Below are 14,051 nucleotides of genomic sequence, written 5' to 3' on the forward strand. Positions count from 1 at the left end.
GGTAAGTTTGGTGACTAACTTTTTCTCTGTCCATTTTCCTTGCACACAGCATGTTGATGGAAGCCTCTGTATGAATTCCCTATGCCTTTTGGTAGTAACTTTGCTTTAATAGATGGCCATATGTGAGACTTTGCGGCATGGGCATGGGTCTTTAGGCAGTTTTTGGACAATTCTTTGTACCATTGTACTCACCATATATGTGCGGCGATTCCATTCCTCTGTGTCATTCACTTTCCCTGATCATTTTTGATTGTACTTTTTAATGTACTTGTTTTGCTATTGTACTAATAAAGAGTTAATATTTTTGATACTATAATATAACTGCCTTGTTGAATTTTTTGGCGTTACACTCCATTTCTATATAGGTTCATATACTTCCATGGGAGTTGCCTCCTTATTTAGCCATTCTTGAACGTTCTTTTTTCTAGATAGAAAAAGTATTATGTTCATTGATATGTTGGATTGTGTCAAATTTAAATCCATAGACAGCCTCTTCTGACCTTAGCACTCCGGTATCTCTAGTATTAGATCAGATAGACATGGTGGACAGCAGTGTGAGCAGTCTCCTCTTTCTGAATGAACCCTGGTATCTCCAGTGTAAGATCACATAGATAGGACACACACAAGTTTTAGTGGCCTTTTCTTACCGCAGCACCTCTGGGATCTCCAGTAGTATTAGTGGAGCACATCTTCCTATACATGAAGGAGGGCGCAGCGTCCTGCTGCACATGCTCGCAGGTACCTGTCCTCACATTCTAGGACAGGTTTCTGTCAGTTTAAGAGGATGGCAGCCATTTTAATTTTGTAGTGATTACCTCCTTAGACAAAATTATTATGATTTGATAATTAAAGGGAACCTGTCACCTCTTTTTGCCTCTATAAAAATGTGGCCACCGCCATTCAGGGCTTAGGCTGGGTTCACATTGCGTTAGGGTCAATCCGCTAGCGCTTTCCGTTAGCGTCGCAAACACTATCTAACGCATCCGTTAGCACAGCCATTGACCGCAATGTTAATAACGCATACTAACGCATGCCGAAATCGGCATGCATTAGCAAGTATGCGTTATTTCCTAACGCACCCTCGAACGCTGCTTGCAGCGTTTTTGGGTGCATTGGCATTAACACACAGCGAATGGACCCTTTCACTGTGCATAGGAATGTATGGGCTAACGCATGGTAGCGCTAGGTACCGGAGCGTTACCATGCGTTAATGCATACAGTTAGCGCTATGGCGCTAAAGATTCCAAAAATGACATAAGCATTAGCGCATCCATTTAACGGATTTGTTAAACGGATGCCCTAACGCAATGTGAACCTAGCCTTATCTGCAGTATTCTATAATGCTGTAGATAAGCTCTCGGTCCGACCTGAAAGATAAGAAAAATAAGTTTTACTATACTCATCCGGGGAGGCGGTCCATTGCAGGCCGGTCTAATGGGTGTCGCAGGTCTAGGTCCGGCACCTCCCATCTTCATGCGATGTCGTCCTCCTGCTTGCTTTGTGTCGCACTCCTGCGCAGGTGTAACTCTCTGCCCTGTTGAGGGCAGAGCAAAGTACTGCAGTGCGCAGGCGCTGGGCCTCTCTGACCTTTCCCGGTGCCTGTGCACTGCAGTACTTTGCTCTGCCCTTAGCAGGGCAGAGAAGTACGCCTGTGCTGGAGCTCAATGCCGGGGAGCTAAGAATCAAGCAGGAGGGCGGCGTCACAAGAAGATGGGAGGCGCCGGACCCGGACTGCGACACCCATAAGACCAGACCGCATCGGACAGACCCACTGTAAGTATAATAAAACTTATTTTTCTTATCTTGCAGGTCGGACCGGGGGCTTATCTACAGCATTATAGAATGCAATTTTCAAACTTTGAATTTTAATGCCCTTAGATCACAGAGATATATCACACAAAATAGTTAACGGATAACATTTCCCACATGTCTACTTTACATCAGCACAATATTGGAGCCAAAAAAATTTTATCTTAAGAAGTTATAAGGGTTAAAAGTTCACCAGCGATTTCTCATTTTTACAGCAAAATTTGCAAAACCATTTTTTTAGGGACCATATCTGATTTGAAGTCCCTTTAGGGGCCTATACGATAGAAGATACCCAAAAGTGACATCATTCTAAAAACTGTATACCTCAATGTGCTTAAAGCCACATTCAAGAAGTTTATTAACCCTTCAGATGCTTCACAGGAATTTGTGGAATGTGGAAAAAAAATGAACATTTAACTTTTTTCACAAAAAACTTTTTTATTTTTACAAGGGTAGCAGGAAAAACTGGACCCCAACATTTGTTGTGTAATTCCTCCTGAACATGCTGATACCCCATATGAGGGAGAAAACTACTCTCTGCGTGCATGGCAGAGATCGGAAGGGAAGGAGCGTCATTTGACTTTTTGAAAGTAAAATTTCTTGGAATCCTTAACAGACATCATGTTTCATTTAGAAAGCCCCTGATGTGCCTAAACAGTGGAAACCCCCCACAATTGACCACATTTTGGAAAGTAGACCCCTCAAGGAATGTATTTAGCTGTGTGGTGAGCATATTGAAGACCAGGTACTTCACAGAAGCTAATAACCTTGAGCCATGAAAATAAAAAAAAATCACATTTTCCCCACAAAAATGTTATTTTGGCCACAAATTTAGCATTTTCATAAGGGTAACAGGAGAGATTGCACCATACAATTTGTTGTGTAATTGCTCCTGAGTACGCCCATACCCCAAATGTGGGGGAATACTATGTTTGAGGCACAGTGCAAAGCTCAGAAGGGAAGAAGCGCCATATTGGAGTTCAGATTTTGCTGGAATGGTTTGAGGGTGCCATGTCACATTGGCAGAGCGTAAGTACTGTGAAGGATAAATTTCAGCTCACCTTTAGTAAGTTCATGAGAACTGATTGAAAGCTCCGAGCACGGACACGTCTCTGCCAAGACGTATATGGAAGTCCAGAAAAGAAAAGAAAGGTCCAGCTCCAGGAGATAAAATCCAGAAATTTTGATTGAATCATGAATAAAAACAGATTCATGGCTGCTGTGATCAAATATCGGCAAACAAATTGAGTTACCGCGTGGGGATATTTCCAAAGATCTCTGTACGTGTATTGTAACTACACAATAGGTGGTTACTGTCCTCCCAGCAGGCTGCTTAACACCACTATTCATTTGAGTATTGGCGCCAGTGGACTCCTTTTCTTTCTGATATCTTATTCCATTTGCCTATATATTTCTCACATCTTTCAGCTAACTTGGCTTTTACCAACTATGTACAAGTTACTTGCTCCTGCCCATAGAGCTTCATGTATAATGATCTTTGTGATACACTTTATTCAAAATCAATTTGGCGATGTCCCTTGATCTATTACTTTACAGGTGCATCTCACAAAATTAGAATATCATCAAAAAGTTAATTTATTTCAGTTCTTCAATACAAAAAGTGAAACTCATATATTATATAGAGTCATTACACACAGAGTGATCTATTTCACGTGTTTATTTCTGTTAATGTTGATGATGATGGCTTACAGCCAGTGAAAACCCAAAAGTCATTATCTCAGGAAATTAGAATACTTTATAACACCAGCTTCAAAAAATTATTTTAAAATCCAAAATGTTGGCCTACTGAAGTGTACTGTATGTATACTACATGCACTGAATATTTGGTCGGGGCTCCTGTGGCATCAATTACTGCATCAATAACAATAATAATCTTTATTTATATAGCGCCAACATATTCCGCAGCGCTTTGCAGCTTAACAGTTTCAAAACACAAGTCATAAATAATGCGGCGTGGTATGGATGTGATCAGCCTGTGGCACTGCTGAGGTGTTATGGAAGCCCAGGTTGCTTTGATAGCAGCCTTCAGCTCATCTGCATTGTTGGGTCTGGTGTCTCTCATCTTCCTCTTGATAATACCCCATAGGTCAGGCGAGTTTGCTGGCCAACCAAGCACAGTGATACTGTTGTTTATAAACCAGGTATTGGTACTGCTATCAAAGCAACCTGGGCTTCCATAACCCCTCAGCGGTGCCACAGGCTGATCGCTTCCATGCCACGCCGCATTGATGCAGTAATTGATGCAAAAGGAGCCCCGACCAAGTATTGAGTGCATTTACTGAACATACATTTCAGTAGGCCAACATTTTTGATTTTAAAATCATTTTTCAAGCTGGTGTTATAAAGTATTCTAATTTACTGAGATAATGACTTTTGGGTTTTCATTGGCTGTAAGCCATAATCATCAACACTAACAGAAATAAACACATGAAATAGATCACTCTGTAATGACTCTATATATGAGTTTAACTTTTTGTACTGAGGAACTGAAATAAATGAACTTTTTGATGATATTCTAATTTTGTGAGAAGCTCCTGTATATGCAGTCATGGATCATTGCAGCCATTATTGCCATCTATACCATCCTTTCTGTTTAGTTTTATTTTTTTGTCTGCTTGGGTCTCTTATTCCTTTTTTTAATGGCTTTTCAATAAAGTTTTCTAATATTTTATATGTATTCCCTATCTGGCATTTTTTATTTCCGTCATTTTCTATTTGCGTTATTATCTTAGGACAGGATATTTTGCTGCTTCTTCGCTCTGTAGGTTTAGCATTTTTTAATAGTAAACTTTGCAAACAGTGAAATAAATGATCTATGGTGAAAAAACACGTGAGGTGCAAAATATGTCCAATATTTCCCATAATATGACGCAGCGCATCATTAGGGTATGTTCACCATTGGCGTTAGTTCAGCACTAAGATTCTATCACAAGATTCCATTATGACATCACTGGTGATTCTTGGCCATTGTGACATCACAGCTCAGTCACTACTTCTAGAATGTACACTGGGTCACCGGCGCCATTTTTGGTTCTATAGTGACTGAGAGCATTTGTAATTTTTCACTATGGCTGAATTACTTTTGGAAAATCATCAGGTACAAGCACTGTGGGAGATTGTTATCAATAATCGCCCGGACATTGTGCTTCTACCACCCGATGGCGTCCTCAGCTTCACTCACCAGCTGGTGCTGGAGCTAGTAAGGGATTGCCTGAGGAAACACCGACAACGTCGTCTAACGTCAGAGTATCTGACGGATTTATGTCACAACATCAGGACATTACTTCTCCAGGTAAATGGCGGACGCTCCGCACAAAACTTCTCCATAATCACAGAGAATAATGGTGGGAGAGAAGCTTCTTCTTTCCTCCAATATAAAACACGACGAGTCCCCAGATATGGAGTCGTTGTATCTGCAGAGAGGAGCAGATGTCACATACAATGGCCGCCCCCATTATGTCCCTTCTCATAATCTCAGGATTTTATTTTTTCTTCTTTATAGGCTGAAATAAAATATCAAAATGGAGATTTGGCTTTTCTTAAAGAACTGGCCGAAGAAGTCCTGTGTGTAATAGAATGTCCGACCCGCCCATTGGATCAACCGGTAAGGACCCATCCAGGGTCATGCATAGAAATCATGGGCCCCATAGCAGAAGTCGACAAAGTTGCCCTCTAAACACAGTATGATACCCCGGGGATTTCTAAGATACCAACATCCAGACGCATAGTTTGATGACCCTACATTACCCCCCATTCCACAAAGTATAATACCCCACAGTGACCCCAGCACAGTATAATGGCCCTTACTCCTCTCCACACAGTATAATGGCCCCTGCAGAACCCTAATACACAGTATGATAGCCCCAACATAACCCTCCATATTGTATAATGGCCTCATCATAGACCTCTAAATAGTATAATGGCCAACGTATCGCCCCGTAAACTCTTTTAGGGCCCCGAAACAGGGCCCCCACTGTCAATTGACAGCTCCCACTTCCATCATTGCTTTCAACTGTATCCGAATCCAGGATGCGTAGTCTGCCACATTTACTGGTACGCCACTGGACTGGTACGCCACTGCACCTTCATCCTCTCTATCTTCTACGGATCACCAGTTACATATGGCAAGATCTGGTGTTACATTTTACAGGACTCCCTGTCAGTCCCTGGGCTTTTCTACCCAATCTAAGAGCATTCGTATGTATTGGGGCAGAGACCCTGATTCCAGCGATGTATCACTTACTTTATTGGGTGCAAAAATTGTGAGTCTTCTATGCTGCAGATCTAGCAGTGCTCTGAATGCTGATCTCTGCATAACACCGCACATACCACTGATTGGCAGCTTTCTGTGTACACTGTGTATAGACAGAAAGCTGCAAATCATTGATGGGGCAGGGTTACAGAGAACAATGGGACTACATGACACAATATAGCTAGTCCTTTTGTGACATTCTTCTGCTGATAAAACACTGATTTTATTGAAATACCAGCACATGGCATATTAAGTAACGCAGCTGGAATCAGGGTCTCTACTCCTACAACATGCTGCTCTTACATTACATAGAAAATCCTGCTGACAGATTTCTATTAAGTTCTTGCCTGTGTGATCTTTCGTATTATCCAGCACTTTACAATAATACCGGTGTATAGAGGATCTCCCTTATATTACATCCATGAGGAACGTCCGGCTTGTATCGTCCCCTACATCGCATCAGTGTAAATCGGCTGGGACATAATATAGGAGAAGATTTTACATCCTGAGATGTTTTCCTGCAGCTTCTATATCTTAATGTAATTTCTTATTCTTTTTTAGGACGTGATCAGATCATTGATCCCGGCAGGAGAGCCGCGTATGAGCGACTATGAGACATCTACACTGATCGGCAGTGGAGCTTTTGGGTGAGATTTCTGTTCCCATAATCCCCATTTCTCAGGGTTCCCTATGACAATGCTGCTGCCTCTGTGCTCTGCCATTTAGTGTTATCATAGGGAAACGATCAGAGTCCACATCACTGTCCACATCTCAATGTCACTATTCAGCTCAGTTATACACAGCTGAGCGACCAGATCTGTAACAAATCAGTCTGTAAGGAAAGGGATGATATAATACATTACACCCACCGGTCCTAGACCTCATCTGCTCTAATGCTGCCGCCTCCACCTCAGCTTCCCCGTCCTCCGCACCGATCTTCTGAGTTTTTTGGGTCCCATTATGAAGCTTAGAATAGTGATTGGCTGCACAGGGTCACGTGAGGGGTGACACGATACTGACGCCAATGACATCTGCACCCTCACCCTCCACCATGACCATGTGAGTCCGATCACTGACCTCAGCAGCAGAAGGGAGGACAACCAAAGACTGGCGCAGAGGACGGAGGACTTGACTCCTTCACTCCCATTTATTCTGCCTTAGGGTGTGGAGAACATAATAAGCGTCTTCTTCCAGCAAATAGAGAACTTTCAATTTACACCAATTTACAGTATATTTGGACTGAATCGTATCTACTGGTCGGTTATAGTGAATCTGCCCAAGATGAGTTTCAGTAGATTCTCTCATCTATAATGTGACCTGGGTGAGGGTCCGGCAGACGCGGCATTGTGCAGACCCCCATAGGTGATCTATGTAGTGTTAATTCATGGATTTCTAGTGATGGCCGGACTGCTGGTATTAAACATTAGTACAAAAGATCATATAATGACTTGTATATACAGACTGTTAATAAGGGTTCATTATAAACCATGGATTCTCTTTCTCTCCAGGTCCGTCCACTTAGTGCGCCATAAAGAATCACAACAGATCTTCGCTATGAAGAAAATGGCCAAGAGGAACCTGGATACTCCACAGAAAGTGGAATGGGCCTATCTGGAGAGGGACATCTTAGCAATCGCAGATTGTCCCTTTGTGGTCTCCATGCTCTGCTCCTTCCCCACTAAATCTCACCTGTGTATGGTCATGGAGTATGTAGGAGGTAGGACACGTACATTGTATTATATTCAGCCCAGTCTGCTGACATCTTATCACCTCTCATATCATTAAGACTTGTCCTCGTGGACGGTTACATCCCCACACAGCATTTACTCACTTCTCATCATACATCGTGGTGATCTGCTGTATAAACCCCTCACCGGTCATATTTCCTTTCTTCTATAGGTGGAGACTGTGGGACCCTTCTAAGCACCAGAGGTCCTTTATCTGTCCCGTTGGGCCGCTTGTACTTTGCAGAAGCGGTCCTTGGTGTGGAATACCTGCATAGTTGCGGTGTGGTGCACAGAGACCTGAAGCCGGATAAGTAAGTGAATACCTGTAGTGTAGTAAAGAGGGAGAGTTATCATTTATTATCTCACAGTCTGTGAGACTAAACCCATCTTCTCTTTCACAGCCTCCTGATAACGTCTTCCGGACACATAAAAATCACCGATTTCGGGCTGTCAAAATTTGGTCTAATGATATCAAACACCAACATCTACAAGGAATCAGCAGAGGACATCAGCAGAGAGTTCCAGGACCGTGAGGTTGGCGTTACTTACAAGAACTCAGCTAGTTCTTTATAAAACTCATCACAGTACTGTCTCTTCTCTACGTTCTTCATTTCTAGAGAACTTTTCCATTGATGCTATCTTCTTTCTTTGTGTTTTCATGGAGAGAACTTGTAATAACTACAGTATAGTTTCATCAATCTGATCTTTTTTTCCATTGGTTTCCAGGTCTGTGGCACCCTATATTACACAGCCCCCGAGGTCATCCTGAAACAAGGCTATGGAAGACCTGTTGACTGGTGGGCAATGGGGATCATCCTTCATGAATTTCTTCTGGGATGTGTACCATTTGATGAAGATTCCCTGAATAAGCTATATAAAAATGTTCTTCTTGGTAAGTAGAATAATGTAATAATTTTTGACTGTTTATATTGGTTTAGTTATTTCTTTTGCTTTATATTGCAGTTCATTAAAGAGGTTTTATTTTCTATAACTTTCCATACAACAGGAGACATAGTTTGGGATTGTGACGGCGCTCCTCCCCTGGATGCTCAGAACATCATCACTGAGCTGCTCAGAACAAATCCTGAGCATAGACTTGGGACAGGTAACAGAAATAATAGAGTTAATATTTAGTTGTTACACCAAGGACATATCGCTCATGTCTATGAGGATCAGCTCTTCTCTATCTGCTCTTCCAATTCTTCATCTCCACACTAAGACTTTCAGTCATTTTCCTTCATGTCGGCTCTGTTATATCATTAGGTCAGATTATGATATACTGCTCAGATATGGAGCAGTGGCTGACAATATCGGCATCACTTTTGTTTTTCATTTTCCAGGAGGAGCATTTCAGATCAAGGATCATCCATTCCTTAATGACTTAGACTTTGACAACCTCCTAAGTCAGAAGCCGGAGTATGTCCCTCAGCTTTTATCAGACATGGACACCAGCTGCTTCATCAGTAAGTAGAATGAGACATCATATAGACTACGTGTCTGATTGTCTCCTATTCCCTAATATGTGACCATTGGTTCCCTTCAATATTAGTGATAAATGGAGACTGTGTTATACTGACAACCTCTAATAACACTTCATTACTTATGTCTTGTAGATAACTCTGATATAAACAACCAGCTGGTCTCACAGGATGAGGAGGACACTAGTGTGGACAATGAGAGTCTTGACTTTCTAAATTTTATGTCATCTTCTGAAAGGCATGCTAAAGTAAGTGTGTGATCAATAAATCCAAGTTAGGTAAAAAAATATTTAAGAGTAAAAACAATATTTCATATCTTATTGTTGTCCTCATTTAGCTCTCTACCACCGATATCGGAATGAAGAATGATGAGGATCCCAAGTCCCCTCCAGAGTGTACCTCAACATCCAACACTGACATCTCAGAAATGTGAGTAGATTATGGGGTCATTACTGGGAACTCCAGGCTGATATATGTGCACAACACCAAATATAGGACATAAATACCGTAATATCACATGCAGCATCCACAGCCCCATTGTTAGCATCATTGAGCTTTTGGCTTTAGAAGCCACTGATGATAACAGCCCATGATTGCGGCCAGTCAAGCATTTTTAGTGCTGTCCCCCACACTGTAGGAGAGATGTAGTATTACATGCCAGACATTCTTGGTAGTTGTTTAACGCTCTGCTTTATAAAACGTAGTTTACTTGTGATTTACACATTTTTCTTCTTCCAAACAGGCAGAAAGAATCTGTTTCTGTATATGATAGAGGCGATGTTATTACCATCTTAACATCCTCGTCCTCACTATCAGGTATGTCTGCAGCACCAACAATGTGAATGTTGACTTCAAGATTCAAATATTTCCACATGGTTTTTCTGCGATTGTTCTCCTATGGTATCTATATTTCATGGATCCCAATTGTGTTGACCATGGGCCTATACTGAATCCCTATTTCTCTAATTTGTACAGGACTTTTTATGTTTTCCTTGAATGACTTTGTAGCATCCAGGAACCTAGAGATAAATAGCGACTGTGTTATACTGACAACCTCTAACAATACTTCCTTACCTATGTCTTGTAGATCACTCTGATAAGAGCAACCATCTGGTCTCAGAGGATGAGGAGGGCAAAAGTAAGAATGAGGAGAATGTTTTCTTCCTAAAAATAACATCTTCTGAAAGTCTTTCTAAAGTAAGTATGTGATCAGTAAATCCAAAATATATAAAAAAAAACCTCTAAAATAAAGGACCTCTAAGAGTGAAAAAAAATATTTAATATCTTTTTGTTATCCACATTTAGCACTCTACCACCACTAACGGGACGAAGAACGATGAGGATCCCAAGTCCCCTCCAGAGAGTAACGGGACGATGAACGATGAGGATCCCAAATCCCGTCCAGAGTGTACCCCAACATCCAACACCGACAGCTCAGAAATGTGAGTAGATTATGGGGTCATTACTGGGAGCTCCGGGCAGATATATGTGCACAACACCAAATATAGGACAGAAATACCATAATCTCACATGCAGCATCCACAGCCCCATGGTTAGCGGTCATTGTGCTTTTCCCCTTACAAAGTGCTTGTGATAACAGCCCATCATTATTGTAGCCGGTCATGCATTTTTCGTGCTGCCCCCCACACTGTAGGAGAGATGTAGTATTACATGTCAGACATTCTTGGTAGCTGTTTTCCTCTCTGCTCTATAAAAGTTAGTTTTGAGCATTAGACCTTCCCCACTATGACAGTCACATGTCCTATTAGGCCTTATAGTCGGTGTTCTTATAGTGAGACAACCCCTTATACTGGGTTTACCTGTGATTTACGTGCTTTTCTTCTTCCAAACAGGCAGAAAGAATCTGTCCCCGAACCTGATAGAGACAACGTTACTACCATCTTGCCATCCTCGTCCACACTGTCAGGTATGTCCATGTCTGCAGCACCAACAATGGGAATGTTGACTTCAAGGCTCAAATATTTCCAGATGGTTTTTATAGAATACTATAGGTTTCCTATGTCATCCATGTTATGACAAAGCAGATCCTATAAGGACAAATCGTTACTGACTTTTTTTTATTTTCTGATCAGAATTTCCAGCTCAGGAAGAAAGAAAATCTACAACAAATCTGAGTAATGATACAGAAAAACCAGAAAAGGGGAAAAAGAGACGAGGTAAGTGTGAGAATCAGCTCCATGTTATGTGATGTCTGTGAGAATCATTCGTGTGGAGCTGATGTCATCTGTCAGTGATGGGATTATCACATGTATGATGGCTGACAATGATCCCTGACCTCTGTGTGATAATATTCCTCTGCCATCTGGCCCCAGTGACCGCACAATAGTATCATGTCATATGGAGTCCCATCACTTACATTATATTTACTTCTCTTCTCATAGGTTCCATCTTCCGCCGGACATTAGCATCCTGCCGGCGCGGATTATCCAGGGCTGCTCGCATATTTGCTTGTTGTTACTGTTGCCCTAGAACCATCTAAAGGACAGGAAACCTAAGCATCCAGCGCCCTGAAGACCAGCAGATCCACCATCAGCGATGGAGTTGTATAGAAGGACCTTCACCAGCTACCTGTGACCACTGACTCTCATCCTTCTATCCTAATTTTCTTCTTTTCTTCTTTATTTATGCCAGAAATTATAATTTAACATCTTTGACATTGCAAACCATCATTTACAGCAATGAAATAAAACATCATATTAAATGACTTCTGGATATGGCACGGACCCTCATTTATTAGCACATAACCCAAACTACATAGCCCCATAATATAAAGTATACAATACGGTATTTTTTTAAGCACCGGAATGAGCTCTCCCACTAAATACAGAAAACCTATAAAGACAGATACAGGATCACTAGCCAAGGGGACTGGAAAGATTTTCTTTATTACACAAATATCAAAATCAAATTTAAAAGATTGTCAGACATAAACATACATACAATAACCATACATGAAGCCTCCAAATGTAGAGCTAAAATGGTGCACTCAAAATGTATCCCAATATGAAGGTGAGAATCTAATCTAATAGGTAATTCATATCACATCAATATGATGGTTATATATATATATAGTGGAATAATAATCCTACATATAAACTATCAACCTCTTGATAATTATAAAATCTTATATAGACGAGTATCAATCAATAGAAGAATGTGTGCTGCATATTCCAGGGAAGTGATAAAAACATGTATAATGCAGCAAAGTGTGTACAGGACATATAGTAACAAGTGTTGAGCGAATGTGCTTGCCACTACTCGGTATTCGCCCGAGTATCACTTTACACGGTGAGCACCGAGCATTTCTGGGATTACTCGGCGGGAACTCGGGTCTCCACCCAGCACTTTTGGCGGACTTTAGAGACCCAATCACGCTGAAGGGATTGTCTGCCAGGCAATGAAGCGCCACAGCCATCTTTGTTATGGTCGTGCAGTGATTAGCTGGCCACACAGCATCATCAGGGGTTATAAAAGACCGGATGCCGTCTTGCTCAGCGCATTCAGCTCCAGATTGAGAGAGTGTAGGGAGAGCAGCTGCCTTGATAGGGTCAGAATTGGGGATTTCTTAGTGAGTGTGGGGTCTACCATCCTAAATAATCACATCCAGGTAAACCAACAGTCCTTCTAAGAATTGATTCCGGAGAATATAGGTTCCAGTGTTAGGCAGGCAGGGTAGTGTACGTCGCTGTATACGCATCAGTGCCAGGCCTGCAGGCACTTTATGTGTGTATATAGATCACTGCATATATCAAGAGGGTCCATTCCCTTCCTGTGTTCTGGTTCTGCTACTGCTACCTGTGGGATATCTTAGCCGTATATAGCTAGCCCCAGGTGTAATTAGAATACAGGCCACACATATTTTGGTGTGGCATCTCCGTTCCGGCTCATATCTGTGCGTGCTCGAAGTTTGGCCAGTTTAAGGCTGTTATCTTTTTATGGGCTGCCTGTCACTTTTGGTTAAATACAGCAGTATTTAGCCCAAAAAAAACCAGGCCTCACATTTATTGTAGTGGTATCTCCGTGTCAGCTCATATATTTGCGTGCTCAATAATTTGCCAGTGTAGGCGCTTTTCTTTATTTTTCCTGGGTTAAGCTGTACTTATATACAGCAGTAGTTAGGTAAAAAAAAAACAGGGCATACATTTGTCATAGTGGTATCTCCTTGGCAGCTCATATCTGTGTGTGCTCAAAGTTTTGCCAGTCTATCTCTGACACGCCTCATACATCCGTGTGCCAAAAATTGAGGCATTTTAGACCTAAATTCCCTTTTTTGGCAGTCTGTCACTCTCGTTATATCTAGCAGTCTTTTAAATCCACCAAAAAACAAAGAAACATATTTGACAGTGTGGTATATCTGTGACACGCCTCATACGTCCGTGTGATAAAAATTTGTGGAATTTTGGCCGGTGCTCCAGTGATTTCCTGTCTGGTACTCAACTTATATACAGCACTATGTTGCATTATTTTGAAAAACAGGCCACATTTTACAGCGGGGTCTATCTCTGACATGCCTCAAACATCCGTGAGCTAAAAATTGAGGCATTTTAGGCCTAAATTCCCTTTTTTGGCCAGTCTGTCACTCTCGTTATATACATGCAGTGCCTGGGCTGACAAACATTTCCCCATGGGGGCTACAGTTTTTAAAAATATACTATGGGCATCATAGACACCATTGCCAAAAATTGGACTGCCTGTAGCAGCACAGAAAACGTTAACCCTGGTGATTTAGTGGCAGAGAATGAG

The 14,051-nt window shown here is 41.6% G+C and overlaps 1 protein-coding gene across 1 annotated transcript; it reads left to right on the forward strand.

Moving 5' to 3' along the window:
• Positions 1 to 9,428: 9,428 nt before the first annotated feature.
• On the forward strand, positions 9,429 to 12,013 carry LOC141088384 (uncharacterized). The gene is made up of 7 exons (XM_073574398.1): positions 9,429 to 9,535; positions 9,625 to 9,716; positions 10,030 to 10,103; positions 10,375 to 10,484; positions 11,085 to 11,214; positions 11,381 to 11,464; positions 11,690 to 12,013. Exons 1-7 carry the CDS (start codon positions 9,509 to 9,511, stop codon positions 11,785 to 11,787), a joined length of 615 nt encoding a protein of 204 aa, XP_073430499.1. The 5' UTR covers positions 9,429 to 9,508; the 3' UTR covers positions 11,788 to 12,013.
• The last annotated feature ends 2,038 nt before the right edge of the window (positions 12,014 to 14,051 follow it).

The sequence above is a fragment of the Dendrobates tinctorius genome, unplaced genomic scaffold, assembly GCF_039654945.1.
Source record: "Dendrobates tinctorius isolate UK_male_01 unplaced genomic scaffold, ASM3965494v1 ptg000039l, whole genome shotgun sequence".
Classification (NCBI taxonomy): domain Eukaryota; kingdom Metazoa; phylum Chordata; class Amphibia; order Anura; family Dendrobatidae; genus Dendrobates; species Dendrobates tinctorius.